General features: G+C 37.1%; 1 protein-coding gene across 2 annotated transcripts in view; it reads left to right on the top strand.

The window, feature by feature from the left end:
* Positions 1 to 27767, top strand: part of smap1 (small ArfGAP 1) — a 136151-nt gene that overhangs the window by 100125 nt on the left and 8259 nt on the right. For both annotated transcript variants that reach the window (XM_016493943.1, XM_016493874.1), the window contains 3 exons: positions 6098 to 6176; positions 12158 to 12285; positions 27398 to 27623. In XM_016493943.1, coding sequence (XP_016349429.1) covers positions 6098 to 6176; positions 12158 to 12285; positions 27398 to 27623 — 433 coding nt within the window. The remainder of the gene's footprint in view (positions 1 to 6097; positions 6177 to 12157; positions 12286 to 27397; positions 27624 to 27767) is intronic.

The raw sequence follows: 27767 nt of genomic DNA, 5'->3' as shown, positions 1-27767 counted from the left end.
CTTCAGTGTGATGTGCGTTGACAGTTTGTGACGGGCTAGAAGCTCGGCCCAGAACCCCCCTGCAGTACATCATTCACAGAAGTGAGCCCTCGCACCAGCATATCTCTCCCTAGCCACACAACTATTGTTGATCTGTTGAATTTTCATGCCTGTCCGTCATCTCTAATGCTAACAAAGGCTTACGACTGAAAAATGCCCACTACCCAACACATACATAATACAGATTACAGTGGCCATGTTTACTGTGAAATGTTTGAAAACGCACGCTCACACATCCATACATATGCAATACATTGCATGGGCTTGCAGCACATAAACAAGCTCTGTTTTCTTCATCTTTTTCCCTTTATCTCTTATCCATCGCTTCAGGCCATCAGCAGGCCCACAGATTTACTCTGAATTGTAATGCTAGTCATTCACAAAATTTTACACATTCCCTGCCTCTTACAGATTAATTTATTCAATATTTTGCCCAGTCTCATTCTGATTTTTTTAGCCAGTGTTAATTTAGTTAACGAAACTACAGATAAAAATTTTTTTTTATGTAGTTCTATAATATTTGTGTCTATTTTGCAGTGTTATTATGTCATATTTTCCAGTCCTTTTTGTTTTTGTCAACATTATATTTTGAATTAAAATCTGATAATTATTGTTAGAATTTGCCTTTTCATTGTGTCTTTGACGTTGTTGACAAACAAACACCTTTGTCAATGTTAATGAAGACAAGACAACATTTTTTGATAATTTAGTTTAAACATTTTGCGACAAAAATACACTACTGTGAAAGGTTTGGGGTCAGTAAGATTTTTTGTCTCTCATGCTCACCAAGGTTATGTTTGTTTGATTGAAAATACAGTAAAAAACAGCAATGTTGTGAAATAATACTGCAATTTAGAATAAATTAAAAATGTAAAAAATATATTTTAATAAGAAAATTAATTAAAAATAAAAATAACTTTGTGTTAATATATTATATTAATTATTTTAATTAAAAAAAATCTTACTGACCCCAAATTTTTGAATGGCATTATATGACGAGAAAAAATAACACGGCAAGATATTAGACTGACAGTATTTTTAGAAAAATACAAAGAATTTATTCAAATAATCCAGTCATAGTATGCTGTGGTCTGACCCACTTGAGTGTCTTTTAGTTAGTGTTAAACAGCTAATAATAATTTTAAAAAATTATATTTTAAATGTTATTTTATATTAATCACAATGAATGAAAAAGATGTGATGCAAAAACTAAAATACATATTTTGGTTTAAATACAAAAAAAAAAAAAAGTTTAATTTTTTATTTTTTTTTTTACTATTTGTTTGTTCTTTTAGTGTAAAAACTGACATTGCTCTCAGCTCCAAATAAGAGTATACAGCTCGGATGTTTAAAACATGCAACCGTGTTCTGAGAAACCATGTTCTGAAAAATCTATGCAGAAAAAGCAAAAAATGTCCCCAAGTTCAGTCTTGGCCTGACCATCCGTCTGTCATTCGTCCTGTATCTCCAAGTTTTCGAGCTTCAGCTGCATGGAGCTCCAGCGCTGCCCTTGTGCCGCAGGAAGTCCGGACTCAGAGAGAGCGTGTGGATTAACAGCTGCTTAAAGTGGAATTTGAATGAAGTAATCAGTGATGTAAGTGCCTGTGCTGATTACGAGCCGAAGACTCCTCAGGCCACCCCAGTTTAGATCCCTGATAAGCACAATGATGAACTATAATTAATGATAAGCATATTAAATGATAACCGAGTCTTGTTTTCTCCCCCCATGGCACAGGCCTGAGTCTCTTCATTCTGTGCATCCGCTGGCAGATGCTGCCACGCTTCCATTAACCGCTGGCTGGGGTTTGTGTTGCTTTAATTACTGGAAACTGAATGAGTTTGACTGCTTATCATGTTCTGTAACCGGGGTTTAATTTATTACATCCACCTTTAGTTTTTGGCGACTAAAGCCTATAACGCTGCTCAGTCAGTCAGATTAGAAGTGTGGCACTAATCGTTGTAAAATATTAAATAGGTTTGGATTATATCAGTAGGTAGCCTCATTATTTGTTATTGAGTGTGCCAATGGGAACTGGTCTGACTAGCCTTCAGAGCACTTCTGGTAGTTTTTCGCACTTGTCTTTCTTTTTCACGTTATGGTTTCACTAATAATTCATGCCTCTGTGGAGTGAGGGCTTTGTCCTGGTCTGTGAGTGTGTAAAGGAACTGTGCTACAGGAAGTGGCATGTGCCCACTCATAAGCTCAAGAACACACTGTGCTTTCAGCAGAGCATTTCCTTCCACTATTATTATTTCTGTGCTGCAGAAGGAGAGCAAAACATCTCTTCCTTTCCTCCTCAAGATACCAGATACCCTTCTCTCCACATTTCTTTTTTTATTTTATCTTCTAATCATTTGTAATCTTGAGTTTAATTAATGTTTTTTCTTTGTTTTTATTTCACAGACAAGAAAACGCCATGTAGGTATTTTGTTTGTTTACAGTATGCTGTGCTGTATTGTTTTGTGCCTTGTCCATTTTGTTGGATCCCTTACAATATTGTACCATTTAAACCATTGTTTCTTTTAATAGTTAGTGATAATAGCTAGGTCTGTTAATAATTAATAATTATAATTAGTGTAAAAATATATAAAATTAATATTAATTAATTAATAAATTATTAAGGATTTCATTCATTTTAAAGTGGTTTCAGTAGTGCTTAATACAAAGTTGCCAGTTTTAATGTACAGTATCAGTAACTGGTCTTACGGCGGAAACAATGGTTATGGTAAATGCTTTTTTTTTTTAACCCAATCTATCTTTTGGCTATCTTTAAATATTTTATTTTATTTTATTATTATTTATTTTTTTAATAAATTGTATTGTTTTATTTTTACTTTATTTAGAATTTTACTTTTACATTTTGTATTTTAACTTTATTTGACTTGACATTAATTATTTTGTTCTGCTTATTATTTTGTGCATTTATTTCCTTTTTATTTTATTTATTTATATTTATTTTTCTTCCATTTCACTATATTTCTGAATGTTGTGTTGAGCCTTTTACATGTCTGCCTCCTTGATAATCACCCTTCCACAGTTTAAAGGGGTCCTATTATGCTCTTTTACAAAGTCTTGATTTTGTTTTGGGGGTGTACTAGAACAGGCTCTCATACTAGGTTGTGGGCCAGTGTGTGCTGTGATTGGTTAGCTGGGCCAGTGTGTGTTGTGATTGGCAGCACTCGGCGCCTGGTCGGGAAATGTCACGCCCCTTACCATAGCCGCCTGATGCGAGCTTCAGTGTAAATATTGCGTCAAAATCAAATCAATTTGACAGTGCTTTAAACCCGGATGATTGTAACCACTCTAAGTTCGTCTGCTTTGGGAAAGCTAGCGTGTCTCCGACATAGTGATAACACTCGTTGCTTTCTCTAGTGCAGCTCAACCAGGTCTCGTCCCATTCGTCGATATTTGTGATATCACAAATCCCGGAAAATATGCGCTGTAGTCCAAACGAGTTGTTCGTTGTAGTTTTTGAGAAGTGATTTCTGTTAAATAAAACATCTCCTTTTGAAGTGGACTTTGAGCTTTGTAACTTTGAAGATCTTTTTTGTGCTCAAACAGCAACATTACAGACTAACTAAAGTTGAAAAAGTGAAAAAGCATAATAGGATCCCTTTAAAAAAACTACATTGATCATTTCTTGGTCTTTCAACAGCTTCAAAAATAACATAACAGTCCATTAATGAATACAAAATAGGTGACAGACTCATATCTCCCATCTCTGATATTCATAGCTGAAATGCATGAAGTTGTGAGTTTGTTCAGTTTTGCATCAGTCCAGAATGAAGTGTAAAACGAGTGTTCCTGTTCATAGCGCTTGAGCGCACATGAGCATCTCCCTCTGATCCTGTTTGCATGGCGCGGCCACGTTGAGTGTGAGGGAATGTGACCCAAATGGAATTATTCTTCCATCAAAGGGAAGTATTCATGAATTAGAAATGACCTTGATTGGAGAGGCCCCAGAGACAGAACGCCACAGTTCAAGCAATTTCACACCCGTTCACTGAACGGCTTTCGAGAGTGATGGAGGCAGCGAGGAAAGGATGAGATGGACTGAAAGAGGGTTTGGAGGAGTATAGAAGGAAAATATATGTATAAATAAAAGCATAGCATGAAGAAAAAACAGAATACTGTAGTCAAATTGTGCATCAGTTAGTATTGTTTGTATATTATTATAGCTTTATTCATATTTTGATATTTAATAATATTTAATGTATTTAAATATTTGATAATTTGATATTTATTAATATTAGCTTTTATTTTCATTGTTATATTTTTACATTTAAATTTCGGTTTAGTAGTATATAGTACTTTTTAAAATTATTTTGGGGTTAAATAATTAAACTCATTTTGGCCTGCTCACCTCATTAATATAAAAGACTTTAAAAGTTCAATTCGTCCCTTGAGGCTAAAGGGACCCTTGCTGTGTGGCCCCTGATCTTCCCTAAGTTGACTCTCCCTGTTTTCACAAGGTGTGATGTGTGTGCCATAAGCCTTTGTATTTCAGTTTATTTGTCTTGTGAATGTTTTGTTTGTTTGTCTCAGCCTGTCATGTTTCCATCATCTGAAGCACAAATACATTCTTGAAGGATTTCGTCTTCGAAGTCATCTTCAAAGTCTGCGTGTGTCAAAGTCAACAAAGAGTAGCGCACCTAAGCCCTCAATTCATACATAATTCAACCAAAGCCAACCATTTTAAGATTATGGATTTCAATCATAGAGGCGAATAAAAGTTGTGCATCTTTTTTTTTTTTTGCTAAGGGCAGCTGTACATCACATTCCTGCCTATGTGTGTCTCTGCTTGTGTACTACAATCAAAAAGGTCACAAGTGAAAGACTTGGCCTTGTACACAAAAGCTGACATGCAAGGCTGGAGAAGCTTTTCATCAGTAAAAGATTAAGATTCAATTCACTTTAATTCAATTTCCAACCTTTTCTCAAGAGCTTAGGGCCCAGCGATGTATAAAACACCCTTCTGATAGCTTTCATAATTCGGGAGCTTGTAAAATTATGAACGATCGATGTAATTTCTCATCAGAAACTGCATTTGACGGCTTTGGGATCAGTAAAAGCGTTTTTTCATTAGGCAACTATTTATTTTTTTACCCCACAGTTGAATGGACCCGAGTCTCAAGCTCACTGGAGAGCAGCAAATTTATTTTTCCCCATTTAATCCTCTACCCACGATGCACCTGGCTTGACACTTCACCACAAACCCTGCCTGCAGATGCTCATTAGAGTGCTTGTGTCAGTTCTGTCCCGCTTTTCAATCGCTCAAATCCAATCTTTTGCCAAGAACAGTTGCGCAATGATGACGTTAAGTGACACATCCAGACAAATTCGCATTTATCATTCTCTTTTATTGTGCTAATAAGACAGATGTCAGACACTGGTGGTTGTATTCAGATTCGACAGTACAGTCTGGCTGGGTTTGTGTTTGTGTTTGTTCCGATGCGTTTTGCCCTTTTGTTACCTTTTGTCTTCCCAGTCTTTTTGGGAAAAACGCAACCCAGTGCTGTCCTCTTGAGTTTGCTTGTGTGTTTGTGTGTAGAATGAGGTTTTAAAAGGCCTCCGTCTGGCTTTGATCCAGGCTTTAACCCAGAGCCCATTGATCGGCCGTTGAGACCGGATTACGGTTCGTCTTCTCAGCCCGAGATGCTTCTTTCTGCCCGTCACAAATCACAAGCCTCAAGAGTGCCTTTGAACTGCATCTCCAAAGTGGCATGGTCAGTTAACACCTGTGAGGTGCAGTCGGGCATCAGTCAGGCTGTGAACAAATAGAGCGAGCGAGCTATTTCGGCACCGTGTTGCATTATCTATTCATACAATTTGCAGCGCAGGATGTTCAGAGTCGTCAAAGTGCCTGACTAGCAAAGATAAAACACAGAAGCTGTGTATACATAGCATCTGAAGGCTATTTTTGTGAAGAACAACATTCGAATCAGAACAACAACTGGTGGCCTATTACACTGATGCTCGCATTCAGAATTGTGATCCCAAAAATGCTTTTCACAAACACTCTCTCCTTTCTTTCTTTTTTGTCTCCCTTCATCCCAGAAAAGAGAGGACAACCAGACAGATTCCAGAATCAGTCCTAAGAAGAGTGCGGAGCCCGCCATCGACCTGTTAGGCCTTGGTAAGACATGAATAATTGATTACTCATCTTGTTGCCGATCAGGGAATCTGAAATGTCTAAGATAGGCTGGAACCCAAAGACTTCAATGCCATTTTACACCAAAAACTATTTTAATTGGTGGGAGGTAGTGGAATGGAAGCAGAATTTTTGCACTTAATGTGCGTCATTGACTAAACAGATGGGATTTTACACACAAATCAATACAGTGATAGTGACGGTAGCTGATGCCATTGATGAATTCAACATGATATTTGTACGGGGACCGAGAAGTGCAAAACAAATCACAATTCTGAAAACAAAATAACAAATTACAAACGCAAATGCAAGTCTAAAAAACAAAATAACAATTCAGAAAGCACAACAACAATTCAGAAAACATTATAACAAGTCAGAAAACACAATGACAAATTCGAAAACAAAATAAGTCAGAAAACACAACGACAAATCCGAAAAGTAAACAAATGAACAAATCAGGAAACACAACGACAAATCAGACAAACCGGAAGAGGTAGGTATAGTTTGAGACCGCGCCATTGGTTTGGGATTACTCACGGCTGACTGGACGAGACATCTGTCAATCAACGTATACAGGAAGAACCAGCCATCGAACCCGGGTCGATCGCGTCAAAAAGCCAATGACACGCGCTTATCCAGCTGCGCCACTGGAGCTGTTGATTTACAGCCACTTTTAACTAAATGTAAATAGACACCCCGTATTTTTTATTCCATAGTAAGGGTAATTCATACAATACATTTAAACTGAGCTACTTTAATACCATCTCCGAACTTTCTACCAGGACTCTGCTGTTCTTCGGCTGGTTCTTCCCTGTATACGTTGATTGACAGATGTCTCGTCCAGTCAGCGGTGAGTAATCCCAAACCAATGGCGCTGTCTCAAACTATACCTACCTCTTCCGGTTTGTCTGATTTGTCGTTGTGTTTTCTGATTTGTTAATTTGTTTTCGAATTTGTTGTTGTGGTTTCTGACTTATTTTGTTTTCGAATTTGTCATTGTGTTTTCTGACTTGTTATAATGTTTTCTGAATTGTTGTTGTGTTTTCTGAATTGTTATTTTGTTTTTTAGACTTGCATTTGCGTTTGTAATTTGTTATTTTGTTTTCAGAATTGTGATTTGTTTAGCACTTCTCGGCCACCGTATATTTGGCTTGTTTTCCTATTAATATATAATTATAAACTGGAGCGCAGGAAGTAAGGGTGCTGGGGATGCTGCAGCAAAAATAGTAAAAATGTTAAAAAAATATATATATTATTAAATGTAAAAGGTTTTTTTTATGTTTTTGAAAGAAGTCACTTATGCTCATTAAGGTTACATTTATTTGATCAAAAACATTTTGAGCAGTAATATTGTGAAATATTATTTAAATTGAAAATTAATTTTCTAATTTAATATATTTTAAAATGTAAATTATTCCTGTGATGGAAAGGAGCCATTACTCACCATTGATTAATTAAATGCGTCCTTTGTGAATAAAAGTATTAATTTATTTTAAAAAAAATCTTAATAACCCCAAACTTTTTAATGGCAGTGTACTGTATATGATCAGTTGTTAGATATTAGAAATGTTTTTTTCTTTTTTTTTGTAATATTGGTGCCGAGACCCTTGTGGGCAGTAACACTGTGCTAAGGGCGTCCCGAGTTCGAATCCTGGCTTGACGACCTTTCCCGACCCCCCCCCCCCACTTTTCACTTCCTGTCTTCTCTATACTGTCCTATCATAATAAACGCAAAAATAAATCTTTAAAAAAATAAATAAATAAAAAGTGTTTGTGCATGCTCATGTTGATCCATGTCATTCAGTGCTCACTAAAGTAGTCTTCAAAAAACATAATATGTAATTATAGCAAACCTTAAAATGAATATCAATTTTGCTGTATAATGAAATGCTGCGATGCTTAAATTCACTTGTCGCATTTAAAATCATTCGTCTTAGTTTTTAATGTAACTAAAACTGTAACTGTAGTTTTTTTCCATTTATCTCGAGAAAATAGTATCTTAATAGTATTCCAAGACAATGTGTTGCTGTACACCAAAGCGACATGTTTTAAAGTCTGTGTTAAGGCTCAGATAGTGGAACACACTGACTGCTATTACTGTCTGGATGAAGGTTCAGGGAAGCACACTGCTTTCAGTCCTGGCAGTATTGATCAGGCAGGCAACTCGAGCCCTTGAGATGACCAAACACAACTGATGTTATATTACTTTCTGGGAAATGAAAGTTTCTATTTGCTGCCCAGGAGCTTTCCTTTGTCGCTCTGTCTTGTTTTTATCACTCTCCTCTTACTTGTTTTTATCACTCTCTCTCTCTCTTATTCGATATTTCTCACTCTCTCAATCTCGATCTGCTACCAAGTTGTCCGTTATGATGAGTGAGAGAGACAGAGAGTGGGTTAGAATATATAAATTTCCGCAAATGTGTGTGTCCTAGGCAAGGAGGTTAGAGTGTTTAGATGTACATCTTCAGCTGGGGGGCAGTAGAGGTCAGTGCTGATGAAGAGAGGCTGGAGATGATGGTGTTGAGATTGAGACATGCGTCTTATTGATGTGTTTTTGCTCAAGGCCCCAGCATCTCTTCTCACCCTTCCATACCGGCAGCAGTCTCTAGCACTGTGTTCAGACAACCAACATTTTTCTCTCTCTTTCCGTCGATGTGGCTGTTGATTAAAAATTGATCAAATTACTTGCATGATATGCTTGACTAATCAAGTGAATCACAATGAATCAACAATATATCAATACATTTGCATTCTGTCTGTTAAATGTGTATTTATTTCTATTTACACTTGATGTTAGCATCCATCTCAGGAGATTTGTTTCAGAACTGTTTAGATCTGGTATTGACACCTGAATTTTTTAAAGGTATCTATTCATGACTGCATATTTTTATTCTCATCCCAAACGTATGAAAATTTGATTTGCTTATTGTCATTTTATCATTTATTTTACTTTAACCTTGTCTATCACTTATAGGTGACTGCAAGCTCACATTCAAATCTGCCTCCATCCAATTGGCAGTCAATGGATAGAAGTTTTTTTTTCTTTTTCATTTGAAATAAACTATTTCAACCCCAAATGTGGTTTAGAACTGATCACAAAATGTGTTGGACCCCATTTACACCTGTGTTTGCTATGAACACTTAAAATCCGGTAATACCAGGTGTAAATGTGGCCTACAGTGCATCTAATCTCGTTTAATTTGCATATTTAATGCAATATAATGTAATAGAGGTTTTGCTCATCTGCAGTTTTCCTTCAGATGTTTTGAAAAAGAGAAACGTTAAACAGATGTGTTTGAATGTCTGGAAGGATTCAGATCAATGGTTCTCATCTGGTTTTGTTTCAGCACCCAGATTTTACATTGGTCAAAAAGTGGCAGTATGTTTTTTTTCTTTTATAAGCAAAAAATATTCATTTAAATGTGTTTGAAGGCAGTATGAAATGAATTCACCTTATCTATGTTCTAAATGCATAGTATTGATCTTATTGTGAATGATTCACTTTTTAATATTGTTTTGGATCTTGTCATTTTTAATCAAAATGTCATCTTGATCCTTAAGAGAAACAAAAGACTTCTTTCTGGTGACTTATGTCAGACTTTTCCAATCATTTCATCTGCATAAATCCTGCCACTTGTTAAAATTGATTGCAAGCTCGCATTCAAATCTGCCTCGATCCAATCAACAGCAATCGATAGATAGAACCAAGTCTCCGCCTTACTTTTTTTTTCAATAATCAGTTATACTCTAATGTGTTACAATATTGAAGAAAAGATCTGTCGCTACATTTATAAGTACGTTGCATCTTTAACTTTAAAAAAAGTCTTTGTGAATATAGGAATGTCATATTTCAACCTATCCATATTGATATCTGCCTAATTTATCTACCTTCTACCAAGTTACATATGAATTTGTGCAAAAATACTAAAGTTCGATTAGACTCTCAGCCCATTCATTCTTTTCATATCTCTGCATTATTTTTTTTATTATTGCATTTAGCTTCATTTTTCCTTACTATTCGTGAGCCTATCAAAATAGACCCAAAACCCATCACCAAATGAAAACTGCTGATTTAGACCGCATGTATAGGAGTTCTTAAAGCATATCAGATGTTTGTGCACACATAAAGGCTTTTGAAATAGAGTGCAGTGCTTTCCAGATGCTACGCTTTTTTGCACATCACACTATACGTGGGTTCTCTAATTTCCTCTTCCTATTCTCCTTCCAGTCACACCCCCAGCTCATCAAGCATCGCATCTCTCCACTTCCCCACTCCTGTAGCTATTCACTACAGTTTTATTCACTACTTTGAGCTCTTTTATTTTCATGGATTTTATCAGTCATAAAGAGATGGCAGCGGCTCCTGACTCTGCGCACTGTAACGTGTGAGCACAGGCAGGGCTCTGATGGAGTCTTTGACTTTAATGGAATGAGAGAGTGCGTCTGAGCTGCAGGCCGGCGTCGGAGGCGAGCGGGTGCTTTTTCTCCAACGTTGGCGGAGGCGTGTGCGGAGTGTGATTAGATTTCCTGCTCTCTTGGATGGAGTCGATAGGTAGCAGGAACGGGAAAAGCAAGCTGAGCAGGCAGTGTGGGCTGCTGCCAGATGAACGATCCTTTATTTCTCTCTAAAGAGACAAAGACTCACGCTAGCATGTTTAGCCTGGCATTGGTCATCACTGCTGAGTCAGTGAGTCACAGATGCATCTGAATTGTTATGTAAAGAGTCTGTACAGCCGCTGTGTCTCTGACATCTGTGTTTTCTTAAATGTTATATTTAAATATGCAAAATATGCATTAAGTTTCATAAATGTACAGATTGCAAAACCCTCTGAATATATCTATATCATTCAGAATATAGATAGGAAAAAAAAGCTTTGAAAGTTTTGTTTATGTAAGTGCTACTGAAGTGGAGATTTCTTGTTTTAGTGCATGAGAAAATTGTTTTGAAAAAAACGGACATTAAATATATGTGTCGTAATTGCAATTTACAGACACAAATCGATAGTGTAATAAAATAAATATGAATGATGTGGATAGAATACAAAAACATCCACAATACAAAAGTCTGAAAGAAGACATGATATGGAAGCAAAATAGGCCAAAATCTTCAAGTTGATCAGTTGATTAAAAAAGCAATGATTCTGCTTGTGGTGTCTTGCTTTAAAATTGATCAATGTTTTTTTTTTTTTTTCCTTAAAGGGATAGTTCACTCAAAAATGAAAATTTGATGTTTATCTGCTTACCCCCAGGGCATCAAAGATGTAGGTGACTTTGTTTCTTCAGTAGAACACAAACAAAGATTTTGAACACAAACCGTTGCAGTCTGTCAGTCATATAATGGAATTGAATGGGAATCACGGCTTTGAGAGTCAAAAAAACATACACAAACAAAACCAAATTAAACCCTGCGGCTCGTGACGATACATTGATGTGTAAAGACACAAAACGATCAGTCTGTGCAAGAAACTGAACAGTATTTATATCGTTTTTTACCTCTAATTCACCACAATGTCTGAACTGTCCGGAGCGCGTTCGCGTCATCTTCTTCAGCCGGCGCGTCTTCTTCTTCTTCTTGCTTTACGGCAGATCGCAGACTTATAAGTGAATTACTGCCACCTATCTCTCAAATGTACCATTGACACTCCTAATTGAGATTGTAGATAGAGTGTCACCTACATCTTGGATGCCCTGGGGGTAAGCAGATAAACATCAAATTTTAATTTTTGGATGAACTATCCCTTTAAAGTGTGCTTTTGCAGTGGTCTTCAAAACCGTTGACACTGTTTTATGTTATGTAAGGCAAAGATATATGTAGATATTCAAGTGTGACTCTAAACACTTTCTGGTCACATTATTTGTTTAACTTTGGTGTGAAACCAATAAAAATACACAGTGACTGTTACTCTATGTAATGCATTTGACACTTTGTCCATGTCTGTAATGACATTTGGTTCTCTCTCGCTCAGATGCACCCACAGCCAGCTCTGCCAGCAGTGGGGCGGGAACAAGCAGTGCAGCTCCAATCAGTGATGACTTAGACATATTTGGACCAATGGTATCCAACCCTCTGCCCTCAAACACCAACACAAACCAGGTACACGAGTCCACTAATGCAAACATCAATAGCCAGTTGTGTGTGTGTGTGTGTGTGTGTGTGTGCGCACTGTTTTGGGTGGTTTACGGGGACACAAATTTGTATAATGATATGGGTATGACAGAGGTATTACAATGTGAAGGTGGTTTATGAGGACACTGCCTATGTCCCCATAATTCAAAAGGCTTAAAAAACATACTAAATGTTTTTTTGAAAATCTAAAAATGCACAAAGTTTTCTGTAAGGGGTAGGTTTAGGTGTAGGGCGATAGAAAATACAGTTTGTACAGTATAAAAACCATTACACCTATGGAGAGTCCCCATAAACCACCAATACCTGTGTGTGTGTGTGTGTGTGTGTGTGTGTGTGTGTGTGTGTGTGTGTGTGTGTGTGTGTGTGTTTGTTCGTTCGTAACTCAAAATACCTGCTCTATCCTGTTGTCATATCAGTCACACTATTTTCTCAGTGCTGGGTAGTTGACATTGACATACAGTGTACTGCAGTGTGACTTGCTATATGTGTTTTTTCTGTTATATTAGAGATATTATGCTATCGTTCAAAAGTTTGAGGTCAGAAAGATTTTTTTAAGGAAATTAATTTCTTTATTGAGCAAGGATGCATTAAATTGATCAAAAGTGACAGGTTTCCATTTCAAATAATTGCTGTTTTTTATACTTCCTATTCATCAAAGATTCTTTGGAAAAAAAGTATTACAGTTTCCACAAAAATATTAAGCACACAACATTTTTAATATGGAGAACATGGATGATAATAATAAATGTTTCCTGAGCATCAAATCAGCATATTAGAATTTCTGAAGGATCATATGGCACTGAAGACTGGAGTAATGATTGCTGAAAATTCAGCTTTGCCATCACAGGAATAAATAACTTTATATATTTTTTTAAATATATATTCGTGTTTTATATATTCATATTTATTTTAACACAATATCATGGTCTTCAGTCATGAAGTCAATGTCAGTGCTATGTCAGCAACGCACAAACCACCTGAACTCTTTTGGTACATTTAGTCATTTGTCATGGCATGTGGTAGTTAACGCTAAGCAGACCTTCATAGACCGGTGCGCCTCATTTGTAAAGGATTGGAGGTACGAGTTAAACAAGAAGCATTATCTTTCTTAGGTCAATAAACATGTGTCTGTTCCTGCCTGCCCTCATTCAGTCTGAAATCAACTGACTAAGAGAGACAAAGAAAAGGTCAAACCCAATTGTATTAATTTCCTCCGCAAACAACATGATTACATTTTGCCTGTCTAGTTGCGGCTGACAGAATTGATTTGCAGGGTCTCCCTGGCCAAAGGATGCAGCATGAATAATGAGGGTTATTAGCATTTATTACGGCCCTTCACTAAGGAGAGTGAAGAGGAGAGATGTTTAATGTCAAGAGAAGAGGAATAAAAACAGAATAATGTTAAGAGGAGACAGAGAAGTTTGGCAAATACACGATATATCTTCAAGATTTGTTTTTGTTGGCTGATGTTGTGTATTTAATTATACATCTGCATTTTCCTTATTTTTACATTTGAGTGACTTTTGCCATCATCTAATGCTCACTTAAAGTTTATTTATACACATTAATAATTTAATAACACTGTTAAATGTAGTCTTCAGCAGATCTCAAAATGAATATAAATTTTTTATATGCCCAAATTCAACAATTCATTTTAGTTTTTAGTGTTAAATTTTTCAAATATTTAGATAAAATGATCTTGCACTTTAGTATTAGACATTTTATTTGGTGTAGGGCGATAAGTGACCTAGATACTGTGTAGATGGACATTGGGCTAAAAAACGTTGATAACCACTGAATTACACTCTTACAGCCAATCAGGACGCTGGAGGATCTCAGCATGAATAGCAATTTGTCTTTGTGGAAGCTCGTCTTCACCTCTGGGATCCACTCTCACTAACCCCACACTGTCTCTACTTTCACCTTTTCTCCCTCGATAGACCTTAGTCAGGGTAGCACCATATGTAATTTTTGACAGGAATGAAAACGAGGCTGTGAGGGACAGAAGTACAGTGTGTTCAAAAGATCTTACTGTTGTTTAACAACATACTGATTGTTCAGCTGACGAAACAAAAACTCTATAAAACAGTTTTGAAAGTTGTGAGTTTTGAAAAATAAATATTACATAAGCATTATACAGCGCATGTCTTTGTAAAGTCTATCCTTCACAGCCTCGTTTTTCAATATGGCGTCTACCCTGACTAAGGTCCATTCCCATCCTTCTTTCACACCCGTTTTGACCATCGTTCTCAGAATGGCTTGAGCAGGATTCTCTTTTTGATCTTAGAAGCCTGAACCTGTGCTGAAGCCAGAAAAGTCACTTGACAAAAAGCTTTTTCCCCACTTGAATCAATGTTTTATTGAGAGGTGTGTAGAGCCACTGGACTGACTTGGACTTCTCGAATAATTGATGTCATCCTACTCTGCTCTGGCCAAGTGGAAAACAGCCCTTCCTACACATTCTGCATTCTCATGGGATGCTAATAAAGGATAAAGAGGAGCTAAAGATAGATCACTTGAGAATAGTAAGCGAATGCTCAGGGCTTTACAAAGCATTCAGTCTCAACATCATGCTGTCAATCTCTGCTCTTATTCTCCAGATGAATCGAGTGGCGGTGGGTGTCTGATGAGGGAGGATTTGGTTGATTCTTGTTTGTTGAGTCTTTGTGTGGAAGATGTGTCTGAAAGAGCCACACATTGGCTCTTTAAAGGATTTGGAGGCTTTTCACATATCTGAAGATGTGACACTTATCGGAATTGGATTTCTTATGTATGTGAATGAGGATTTGTTTTTCTCCGAACAGTGATTTTCGAAAGCAAGAGTGCCTGCAGGAAGTGCACAGAGAAGCCTGACCTTGCCTCCATTTTAAAATGATAAAAATGAACTTGAACTAAAATGAAAACTGAAAATATAAAAATAAGTTAAATTCAAAATATTAATGAATGCAATAATAGTATATGAATAACACTGTTCCATATCAGCCCAACTCCAACCCATCATTCACATATGCACATTCACTCTTGTGGTGTTTGATATAAATAATTTTATAATTATGATTTTAATATTAATTTTAGGTTGTAGACATGCATAATGAGTTGAACACCCAGAATGATGCAACAGCAATAAGCAAGCAATCGGTACACACTTTTTGGAGTGGATGGGAAATTAATGCAAGGGAATGTATGCTGATTTTTTTCCCTTCATGTGGAAACAAGCAGGAGATCGCTGATTGGTTGGCATTAGGGCCTGAATCAGGGCGCTCGCAGTCCTCCCTAAGCCTAAGGGGAGAGAAAGATGAGAGCGTGAGAGACAGTTGGAGTCTTTGATGAGAAACCGCCAGGCTTCCGTATTCTCCATTCCTTCAGTGTGACTCCAGCCGGTGCATGTTAATCTGTCCTCGCACTTCCTCTTTTCACATCTCATCTACTGCCAGCTTTTATATCAGCCCCTGAGACATACACACACAGTCTCCTCTGCAGGACATCCCCCTCCCTGCAGTTTCTATATGATTGCACAACCGCTAGCCAGTTCTGGTATCCCATGATGCTCAGTTAGCAGCCAATCCCTCCCCATTATTGACATCCTGACCAGCCTGTTTCTCTCCAGCTCCCTAATCAAGCTGTCTGTGCACATAAGGGCTGTGAGAATATCAACATCAACATTTCATGAGCGTTGTGGAGGCAGACAGTCTCTGCTCATTTGCATCATGATCATTCGCATATTAGACACATGATGTTTATCACTGTTGTGGGTTTGTCAATTAAGAAGTTGGTTGCACATTATAATACGGTTCCATTAGTTAACATTAGTTAATGCATTAACTGACATTAACAATAAGCAGTACATTTGTTACACTGTTTAATAATCTTTTTTTAATGCTAAAAATACAACAGCTCATCGTTCGTTCACATTGTCTCAGGTTCATTGAATAATATTAACAGATACAGTATATTTTATTTTAATAATGTGTTCCAGATTGTCATTGATTAATAAAGGGGTTAGGAGTATTTTTATTTTTAGCCAATAACTCATACTAAAAGAGCTGGTTTTAAGATATAAACCAAAAAAAAAGCAATGGTTTTAAATGCTAGAAGTGAATTCAGGCATCACAACATTATAATGTAAAGCAAGAAAAATGTAATATTCATTTTGACATATGCTAAGGATTTAAGAGTGTTATTTAAATTATTATCGTTTTTAAAGATTAATTTTAAATAAGTGTGAGATGAAAGAAAATGTGATCTAAATGTAAAACTAAAAATAAAATAACCAATATCAGCCTGTACCAATAAAAGATTAAAAATAACATACTACACTGAACAATAAAAAAAGCTTCGTGTAGGATTTATTTCGAAACCATTTTCACTCCGAAATTGCTAATAAACTTCACAATAATTACAAAAAAAGGCAATTAACACATAAACCTGAGAAAAAGTATTAAGTAGAAAGACTAAAATAGTCTTTTTTTTTGTAAAACATACGGTTTTATTTACAACTTAAAAAAAAAAAAATTTTTTTTACAGTGTTTATGACATTAACTATATAGTTCCAATATATCTCATGCCCCTACCGTGACATGATTTGACCCAAAAATCACACATCTCTCCACTTCCATATCTTGCAGATGATCCTCTTAGCATTTAGCTTCTTATTATCCTCTTAAAATGAAGATTCTGTTGTATTACAGGGTTGTTTGAATTCTCTAAACCTCTTCCTGCTCACATTGATGCAGTCTACCAGACTAGGTCATGTAATTGCAGAAAGGTTTGCTTTACTTAAGTAATTTTGCTTGGTACCATCTGTCAGCTGTTTTCCTGCAATAGTCTCGCTCCAGAATCTGCAGCACACAGGATGTATAGTGTGCTGACTCATTAATGAATCATTCAGCTGTTTAAGAGGCATATCTCATCAAAACCCACCGTCGGCCCTTTAAGAGCACAACTATTGATCTGCCCGTGTTCTTTGAGCTCTGTGGGCCCTCACGCTCAACATATGGGCATGCCATGCACCACACATTCAGCACTGCATGGGTGCAGCACAGTGGAAAACCACATTGAGCCTTTCAGAGTGCATGTGGGTACATACGCTGTATCTATCTACACTCATTAGAGCTGCAGTGTAGGCAGTCTCAGTGTTTCATGTGAGTGTTTTAAGCACAGATGGTTTCTCAGTAGGACTTATGCCTAATGAAAGCTGAGCTAGTTCAGTGTGTATACCTCTACAAAGAGAAAAGGCTCTGCGGTGGCCGGTGTGCTGCAGGGCGACTGCTTTATCCAGGTTTTTAATTCAGACTTTGCTGCTAAACAATGTTTTCACTTTGTTTTATGGTTTTGTTACAGCAAAGTCTTTTTGAGACTAACATAGAAACCGTATATGTTTATGGAAAATAATAGTATGTGGTATATTAGGCTCAAACTGCAGGCAAAAGTGGGCCAATTTTTTTTGTTTTTTGACTCAGATTTGTTTTTCATAAGTGTGAACAGCATAAATGACATGAAATCTGTTTTTTTTTGTTTTCTGTGTTGGGCCACTTCCATATGTGGTACTAAATCAGATACAGGTCAGATGGTTTGCAATGTGACCTCAGTCTGAACAGTCATATTAAAATTCATTTTTCTTTTATGTAACTCTAGATTGACATTCATCACAATTTTGCACTGACAGGAGGCACTTCAAAGATTTTAAATACTAGTTGTAATACTTGTAAGACAGCTGTGACGGTAGTGAGTGGAGGGATGTTGACCTGATATTTATGATGCAGTGTGTTTTGAAAATTCTACTCTTAGGGATTATTTATTAATTTAGATTTTTTTTTTTTTTCATGCAGTGCGTTTTGGAAATTCTGCTCTTGGGGCTTTATTTATCAATTAATTTATTTGTTTTATTTTTTTCCCATGCAGTGCATTTTAGAAAAATGCTGCTGCGTGGGGCTTTATTAATTAAGTCATTTATTTGTTTTATATTATTTCATGCATGCAGTGGGTTTTAGAAATTCTGCTCTTTGGGCTTCATTAATTTATATTTTATTGATTTATTTATTTTTTTAATTCAGTGTTTTTTTGGAAAGTCTGCTCTTCAGGCAGAAGAGTTGTACATTTTGCATTGCCATTCTCATTGCCAGTGTTGTATTTTAATGTCTGCTGTCTGGGAAGTGACTCACTGGCAGACGTATCATCTGGGTTGAGGGCTATTACTGCCACCAGTGGCAGAATGTGCGTGTGTTTGTGTATGGAGTGTTAACATTACGGGATTCTGTGATCCAAAGGCTTCTGTTTCCACTCTTGTTCCGTCCCGTGTTTGTCCCTGTAGTTAGTCTAATCACCATGTACTTGTATATGCCTCCGTCCTCTGCATCTGATTAGAACAACACACTCACTGACGTGAGTGAGCAAGGGTACACGGAGGTCTAAAGTACCATTAGCATGGATAAAAATGCTTTTTTTCAGCCAGATGGCTTAGTTGCGTCATCATCTAGCAGGTACTAATGGGGCCATGCTAACCAGCATCCCTTGGTCCCATGCCTGCCCTATTCATGAAATCTTTTGAAACCGTCATATTATACTATCCCAAGGTCATAATAGACAACATTACAGATACAGACAAGTGCATGAATGGTCGGTTCTTATGAAGGACTGCCCCGAGGACCCAAGGATTAACTTATTTCATGCTCCAGCCCCACACAATGCGAATTCACACATTGCCAGCTCTACCTTAAAGCCAAACATCCAATCCATTCGCACATCTCGGGAAAAGGTGAGGCCGTCGCTTGTGACCACATGCAAATTGTTGGGATATTTAAAGAACACTTATGCATATTTTAGGATTCAGGGACAGTAAAGCATCAAGTGTATAAATTTTTCTCTTTACCAGACGGAGTAAGCTGGCCTTAATTGGTCTTGCTTTTTTCACATTTATAGTGTGTGTATGTGTGCGTGTTCTTACTTTTCCAGGACAGCTCATTTTCTTAAAAGTATTCTAGAGGCAGAACATCCTTGGGTATGCAAGCATGGCATCGGATGTTACGACTAGGATCAGAATGCCATCAGGTTTTATTCTCAGGTTTGTTAGGGGAAAATGTAGCTGAATTATTATTAGATGGAATTAGCTGGAATTAATTTCCTTTTGATGAATGCCTCTTTTTGTAGCTGTCAATTTATTAACTTATATATGAGTTATATTAATAAATGTGATTATAATTTCATGTAAAATTAATTCATTAAAATGTTTAATACATTGGCAGTAGACTTGTGCCGGTATTCGGTGATGCGATATATCTTCACAAAGATTAATAAATTCTGTAGCAAATGTAGCTATTGCTCATTGTGAATGTTAATGCATTAACTAAGGATAACTAATGAGGTCTTATTGTAAAGTGATACCTATTGGTCTTTATAGTTCTTTTGCACTTTAATCTGTGTAAAACTTTTAGCTTTATACATTTTTCTGTATTGCTTTATTGCATTTAAATGTTCAGTTATTTTTGTTATAAGAAAAAAGTTATTGAACCTGTTATACTGTATTATGACAGCACTTTTTTAAAACTAAATTTCAATATCGTGATAATACCGTATACCGTAATAAAAGCATTAGCAATTAATCGCAACATGAAAATTTGATTTTTCGCACATATGACCCAGAAAATAACATCCATTTTTAGTAGAATCGCAGGAAGCACTTAAACACTGAAATGGTAAATTAGTGTCATAGTGGCCTTTAATACTTAAGGTATTTTTGGTCATGTGTGGAGAAGAAAGTGAAATCATGCTCTGTTACAGTATGTAGGAATGTGATCTGCACTTAATGGCACTATGACTGAAGTCTAGACCAGCAGAGTATCGGTCACGGCCGAAGTGAGGCAGTGGATACATTACAGAAGGCTGACTGGATGCATATAGGTCAGAGTGCTAATGCAGGCTCAGATTTCTTCATCTTCTATCTGTAACCACTGCTAACTCACACAGTTAACTGATCCCAGAGCAGCACTGCAGGGACGCGCTTCTTCAGAAAGTCTGCTGGACCAGTGCAGGTCATGAACGCAATACCACCAGAGCATCTCTGCAGCCTGCGGCTGATGGGATGGTTGTTTGTAAGGAAATTCGCAGTTTGTTTAAGGCATACTAAGGCAACTACTTTCACACCTACATGATGTATTATGAGTAACCTGTCTTTTTTACATGTGATATTTAGATTTTGTAATAGTTTTGTGACTGTGATTTTTTGTGTGCAAATAGTTTATGTATTCGTTTATTTTCCCCTTTCATATTGTTGATTGTGTAGCTGTGTATTCCCCAGATGGCCTCGTGTCTCATCCGCTCTTTCCTGCTGACTGATCCTCAGACTCTGAGCTGCAGTGGGACCTTGGCAGGGTGGCACTGCCAGACTCTGCTCTGGCATATACCCAGCATGCACCCACTGCTGTGAACAACCGTCTTCACCAAATCCAACCTAACACATTTGTGATTTTGGGGCACTTCTGTTCTTTTGTTTTTTCTCATCTTTTTTTTGTGCTTGGGTTTTTCTGGTTTCCCAGGCAGAAGGGGGCTGTGGGGGAAACTGGATTAGCCCAGCCCACAGCACCACCAGAGTGCTAATTATCTGTGTGGGGCTGCTAATCAGACAGAGCCTACTCTGTTGCACATAAAATATCTCTCTCTCTCTCTCTTTCTCTTTCTCTCTCTCTCTCTCTGTGGGTATGGGGGAGCGAGTGAATTGTGTTTGGGGGTGGGTAAAGCTAGAATATGCATGGTGCTCCGTGAATGTCACAGTGAAATACAGGCTGCACTGTGTGTTTGTATGGCGCGTGTATGTTTCTGTGCTAATGTGGGGGTGGGAAAGATCAAATATTCATGGGTTTGGTGCCACACTGATTGTGGTGAATGAGAAGGAGAGAGTTTATTAGGAGAGTTCGTCCGAAATTGCATACTTTCAAATTAAATACTATATTTCATATTTAAAAAGTACTTCATAGATAGATAGATAGATAGATGGATAGATAGATAATTATTATACATCTATCGGTTTGTCTTTATACCTATTCAGCCATTGATCTGTCTATCATTCCATCAGTCTGTCCATCTGTCTGTCTGTCTATCTATCTATCTATCTATCTATCTTGTTCTATCTCTTTATCGCTTTATCATTCTATTTGTAGTTCCCTGTTCATTCTATCTGTCTATCATTCTGTTATTCATTCTGTCTGTCGTTCTGTCTGTTGTTCATTCTATCTGTCTGTCATTCTGTCTTTTGTTTGTTCTATCTGTTGTTCTGTCTGTCTATCTATCATACTATTTATCGATCTCTCGTTCTCTCCATCCATTCGGTACATCATTCTATCCATCATTCTATCTCTCCATCTTTAAATTATAGATGTGTACATGTGTGCACAAAAGTTGTCTCTCCCTCTCATTCATGGAGCATAGAGAAAAATATCTGTTCCTGTCCCTGAATTATGGAGTGTAGGTGTCCTGGCCTCCCCCCTCCTCATCTATTTTTAATTCTAATAGCATTTCCTGTGTCCCTCTGTGGACTCCCGTATGGATCCCTTCAAATGTCACTCATATTACAAATAGAGAAAAGGGCTTATGTCATCTCTTTTTCATAATGCGGCCCGAAAAAAGGCTCCCTCCTGCCTTTAGTATGTTCTTGCTAGTTGCTGGGGTCTTGAGACTAGCTGTCAAGAGTTTGTGTGATTTCTTTGTTCCTTGCCTCTTTTCTCTCGTGCATATCAAAGGCTGAACCCATTATAGGCTGTAGCACACAGTTGTGTTAGCATCAGCCTTCACAGGTTAATCATTCCGAGGGGTTTGCGTATCAGATGTGCGAGGCGGTGTTTGGCTTATCGCACCGCAGTGCTGTTCACCCGTGTTCAGCTCGGCTCGCTTCTTATCAGATGCGCGACTGCCACTGCAGCAGCTGGAGGTGTTACTCCTGCATGCCTAAGCGCAGGGCTGCATATCGTCGGCCCATCTAAATAGGAAGAGAGCGTCCACATGTGTCCCTGCCAACCTCCACCCCGTCCTCCCAACCCTGCCTTTTTGTCTCTGATTACTGTGGAACATTTCCGTTCCTGGAGCTCCAGGACACTGATGGATAGACAGCGGGAGAGCGGAGACGGTCTCTGAATCACGCTCTTTTAGTTCAGTTTTATTTATGAGCTCATGTCAGACACGTACTTCAGCAGTGAACTTCAGAGAATGGCCTGTTCGATATCTGCCATCTGAGTAAGCATGTTTGCCAATTAATGATACTAGAGTGGGAAGATTTTTGTGGGGAAAATCGATTGATACACATCTATTTGTTTTCGCTCGATTTGAATTCAAATGATGTGGCACATTCTCCCCTCTGTTTTCACTTCCTCTCTGCTTTTCTCTTTCTCCCTCTATAGAGGGTGAAACGTTATAATTAGCTCTAGTACTTTCTTTCCTGTGTAAAGTTGTTTCCTGTTAAAATATAAAGTTTGAGTCAGACTTTTTTTCATAGCCAATTGCTTTTACTTTGTCATAGCCATGAGCATAATTTGCTATTTGCTATTCTAGTCAGAATCAGATGGTATTACAGTATATTTAAATAATGTACAATAATACCGATATGTATTTAATTGTATTTGTGACTCTGCACTACAAAACCAGTCATAAGGGTCAATTTTTCGAAATTGACATTTATACATAATCTGAAAGCTGAATAAATAAGCTTTCCATTGATGTATGGTTTGTTAGGATAGGACAATATTTGGTCGAGATACAACTATTTGAAAATCTGGAATCTGAGGGTGTAAAAAATCTAAATATTGAGAAAATTGCCTTTAAAGTTGTCCAAATTAAGTTCTTAGCAGTGCATATTACTAATCAAAAATTAAGTTTTGATATATTTATGGCAGGGAATTTACTAAATATCCTCATGGAACATGATCTTTACTTAATATCCAAATGAATTTTGGCATATAAGAAAAATTTATCATTTTGACCCATACAATGTATTTTTGGCTATTGCTACAAATTTACCCGTGCTACTTATGACTGGTTTTGTGTTCCAGGGTCACATTTATATATTGTATTTTTATTGACAATTTATATTTACATTTGTGTGTTTGTATGTGTAAATATATATTTCCTCTGATAATTCTCAGGCAACCAGCTTAGATCTGGGTAGTTTATCAGTGTTTAGATCTTCACGTGTACGGAACCTGGGAGTTTTGTTAGATGAGTCCTTAAACCTTGATAAACATATCTCCTCTGTAATAGGTTCTAGTTTTTATCAACTTCGCCTGTTATCAAAAATCAAACCTTTCTTAAATCATAAATCTTTAGAGATGGCTGTTCATGCTTTTATCATCTCACGCTTAGACTACTGCAACTCACTATACTGTGGTAGTTCTAAGTCATCAATCGATCGCCTTCAACTAGTTCAAAATGCTTCATTGGCTGCCTATTAAATTCAGAATTGATTTTAAAATTATTTTATTTGTATATAAATCTTTAAATGATCTAGCCCCTATTTATTTATCTGAATTACTATACCCATATACTCCATCCAGACGCTTAAGATCCAGTGATCAGAATCTTCTTCTAGTCCCACAATCCAGACTCAAATGTAGAGGGGATCGTGTTTTTTCAGTGGTTGGGCCGCGGCTGTGGAATAGCCTCCCTTTAGAGATTAGACTTGCCCCTTCTCTGTCCACTTTTAAATCTCTTCTAAAAACATATCTGTTTTGTTTGGCTTACAAATAATTTTCTATTATGGTCTTTGCTTAGTCTTTTATGGGTTTATACTTCGTTTCTCTTGTGTTATTAATATATTTACTTATGTTATTATTAAGGCGACCCTGTTTAATTGTGTAGCTGTGCAGATTTTTATATTCTTTTTACTATTTTGAATTTCTGTACAGCACTTTGGTCAGCCGTGTGGCTGTTTTATACGTGCTATATAAATAAACTGAAACTTGATATATATATATATATATATATATATAAATGCAGTATGTATATATATAAAATGTGTATGTAATTTTAATGTTTTTGAAATAAGAGTCTTATGTTCACCAAGGCTGCATTTATTAAACATTACAGTAAAAGCAGTAATATTGTGAAATACTACAATTTAAAATAACTGTTTTCTGTTTTAATATAATTTAAAATGTAATTTTTTTCCACTGATGGGAAAGCTGAAATTTTAAGCAGCCATTATTCCAGTCTTCAGTGTCACATGATCCTTCAGAAATCATTCTGCTTATTTGCTGCTCAGAAAAAAATTTATTACTATTATCAGTGTTGAAGTTTTTCTGCTTAATGAACTTGTTGAAACCATGATACCTTTTAGGTTTCTTTATTGGAAAGTGCATTTATTTCAAATAAAAAATATTTTGTATCATAAATATCATTTTTGGTCAATGTAATGCATCCCTTCTGAATAAAAGTACACATTTCTTAAAAAAAAAAAAAAAACATTTCTGACCTTATGCTTTTAAATGAAGTGCATTTACAACGAAATTGTGTATATTTGTATATATATATTTTCTGTAGCTGTAACATGTTCATTTTATCACTAGCTTATAAATACCCTCAAAGCTAGAGGACAAAGACACTAGGTTTCATGAGGTCTACCTGGCATGGCTAATATGTACTATAGTTGAAGCATGGTGTGCTGCCAGCCTATTGTCCTCAGTCCTGCTTATAATGGTGTGATGTCCTCCTGATTCTTATTCACGGATAGACCGGAGCCTGTGCCAAACCTCAGCAAGACTCACCCAGCTCTCGCACATCACTGAACATGACCTTGGGCCACTGTTGAGTTTCTTCAGCCAGGTGCCACCAGAGTCAGCAAGTTACTTGTCACCATGCTGACTTTCTTGGAAATATGAACTATGATTTAGGCCTAGAACTTTCCCTCAATTTCGTATTGACGGACTTGCTTTTTCAAGGGTAACCATGGCATCAGCCTTACCATCTGCAGCTTTGTGGCTGCTAGTCTTGCATCACATGTCTGTAATTGAGTAAAAGGATGCAGGTGCTTTGACTGAACACAAACTGCTTCTTCCTGATTGTCTTCTCCATCTTCTGTTATTTGTATGCGCTGTAAGTTTGTGTAAACGGTGAATTGTGTCTCCTCTTCCTGAGCTATTCATTCATCACAGCTGCAGTCTAATTAATGTAATTTCTCTGCATGAAGATCTGTGTGAAGATGTGTGTGTTTGTCTTCTCTCATCTGAGTTTATCCAGGATTTATATTTTTAACCAACTTTGATTTGATTATTTGCCTTTCCTTATATGAGATATGGCCACATTTACAATTGTTCTGTGAATTTTTTGTGGGTCACTTTAGCAGGAATATATGTGATTAAGCATTTAACGAGAGCGAAAGATTTCCCCACACAAATTTCGCTACAGGTTTGAGTGTTCAACGCAGCACATCCAAGTGACTCAATTTTTGTTGTTATTACCACACATTTACTTGTACTGTGGCAGCAACATGGTCCAGTTTTGATCCAGTTAAAACCAGCCTAAACTGGTTCGCTGGTCTTAAAGGCACAATATGTAAGATTTTTTTATTAATATATCCAAAAACCACTAGAACAGTGTTATATATTTTGCTGACTTGTGTACTTACATTATCCCAAATGTTTCGAAGAATGTTTAAATCCAGAGAAATAAGCAATTTTAACTATTGACACAGAGCATGTCCATAGTGTCATTGTGTCACCTGCCAATGATAACCCCTCGATTTCTGGTTTTGTTTTGTAGAAATCATAGAAACACCAAAGACGCTTTAATATGTAAATATAATAGCATAATAACAGAACTTTCAAATGTATCTGGTATGATAAAACCCCACATACGCACGACCGGAAGGAGCGGAAGCGGTCGACTATGGCATAATAAAAGCTCCGCTGCTCTGACGTTTGGTGTACTTACATTATCCCAAATGTTTCGAAGAATGTTTAAATCCAGAGAAATAAGCAATTTTAACTATTGACACAGAGCATGTCCATAGTGTCATTGTGTCACCTGCCAATGATAACCCCTCGATTTCTGGTTTTGTTTTGTAGAAATCATAGAAACACCAAAGACGCTTTAATATGTAAATATAATAGCATAATAACAGAACTTTCAAATGTATCTGGTATGATAAAACCCCACATACGCACGACCGGAAGGAGCGGAAGCGGTCGACTATGGCATAATAAAAGCTCCGCTGCTTTCGAGCTGTGTGTCGCGCTCGTTCAGTGGCCTCGTTTCGCTTCGACGGCTTTCAGCCTCACCCTGCTTCATACTACTATATTAATAAATCATTAGCTCATCCATGAACATGATTTCTGCCCAAGTCCCGTCGGATTGCATCGGCTGTGGGGATGAAGACCACAACTCGCATGATTCCACACTCAGTCACGGCGTCATCAAACTACGCCTTTAATTCTTTGTTTATTTTGAATGCGCGCCCTCTAGCGGCGAAAATTACATATTGTGTCTTTAACTAGTCTAAACTCCTCTAAAGCCAGTCTAGGATGCCAAGATCTTTGATCATTAAAAAAACAAATTTCATAAGATTCTTAAATATTTAAAAAAATTTAATATTGAATTAATTTTGAAAGATTGTTATATTTAAAACATTAAATACAATTTATTTTTTATTTTTTATTAAAAAAATTTAACTGTCCTTTTAATAGTATTTTGTTAACTTACTTAATTCACTTTTAATAGTATTTATGTTTTGAAATGTATTGTTTAAATAATTGATTTTAGAGTTTGCTGTTTTATTTTTAACTTTAGACAAAATAGTATATAATTTAACATGAACGTGAATATAGTGACTTTTTGTTTTGTTTTTTCTGTTAGTGTTATTTCCGTTATAAATGTTTCAGAGCTTTATCTGGTTGATTTGGCACAAGTTTCCTACCATTTAGACTGGAAGGTCTTCTGAGATACCTAATTTGGCTCACGATTTTAAGGCCCACAGATATATCCATGCACGTCTGTGATTGCTAATGAGTTTTATTGATATGTGAGGGAGTTATTGTGTCAAGCTGTATAAGCCGGTGTTGAGAGTGTGTATGGCTTGAAGTCAACCGTCTCCTCTGCTCTGTAGGTCAGTTCCAGTAAGGCAGCTGGGAGTGCTCAGGCCAACTCCGCTGGAGGGGCTGTGGCAGGTGCTACGGGCACAGGAGGTGTTGCTCCAGCACAGGGTGATCTGGACCTGTTCAGCGAAACCAGCGGGAGCAGCAAAGCAGAGGACTCGGCCAAGAAACCTCTCTCCAAGGACTCTATTCTCTCCTTGTATGGCTCCAGCACCGTCCCACAACAGCCTGCACGAGGTACATCCATCCCCCAGAGTCCCACTTTCTTATTCCTCAGAGAATGAGTGATCTGAGCGAGAAAATGCAGATCTATAAATGGCGCTATGCATCCGGAGTCCATTTCTAATGGTGCTTTGGGAGTGTGTGTGTGTGTGTGTGTGT

The sequence above is a fragment of the Sinocyclocheilus anshuiensis genome, unplaced genomic scaffold, assembly GCF_001515605.1.
Source record: "Sinocyclocheilus anshuiensis isolate Anshui unplaced genomic scaffold, SAMN03320099.WGS_v1.1 scaffold193, whole genome shotgun sequence".
Lineage (NCBI taxonomy): Eukaryota > Metazoa > Chordata > Actinopteri > Cypriniformes > Cyprinidae > Sinocyclocheilus > Sinocyclocheilus anshuiensis.
Note: the sequence above shows the minus strand (reverse complement) of the source record. Positions and strands in the feature narration are given on the sequence as shown.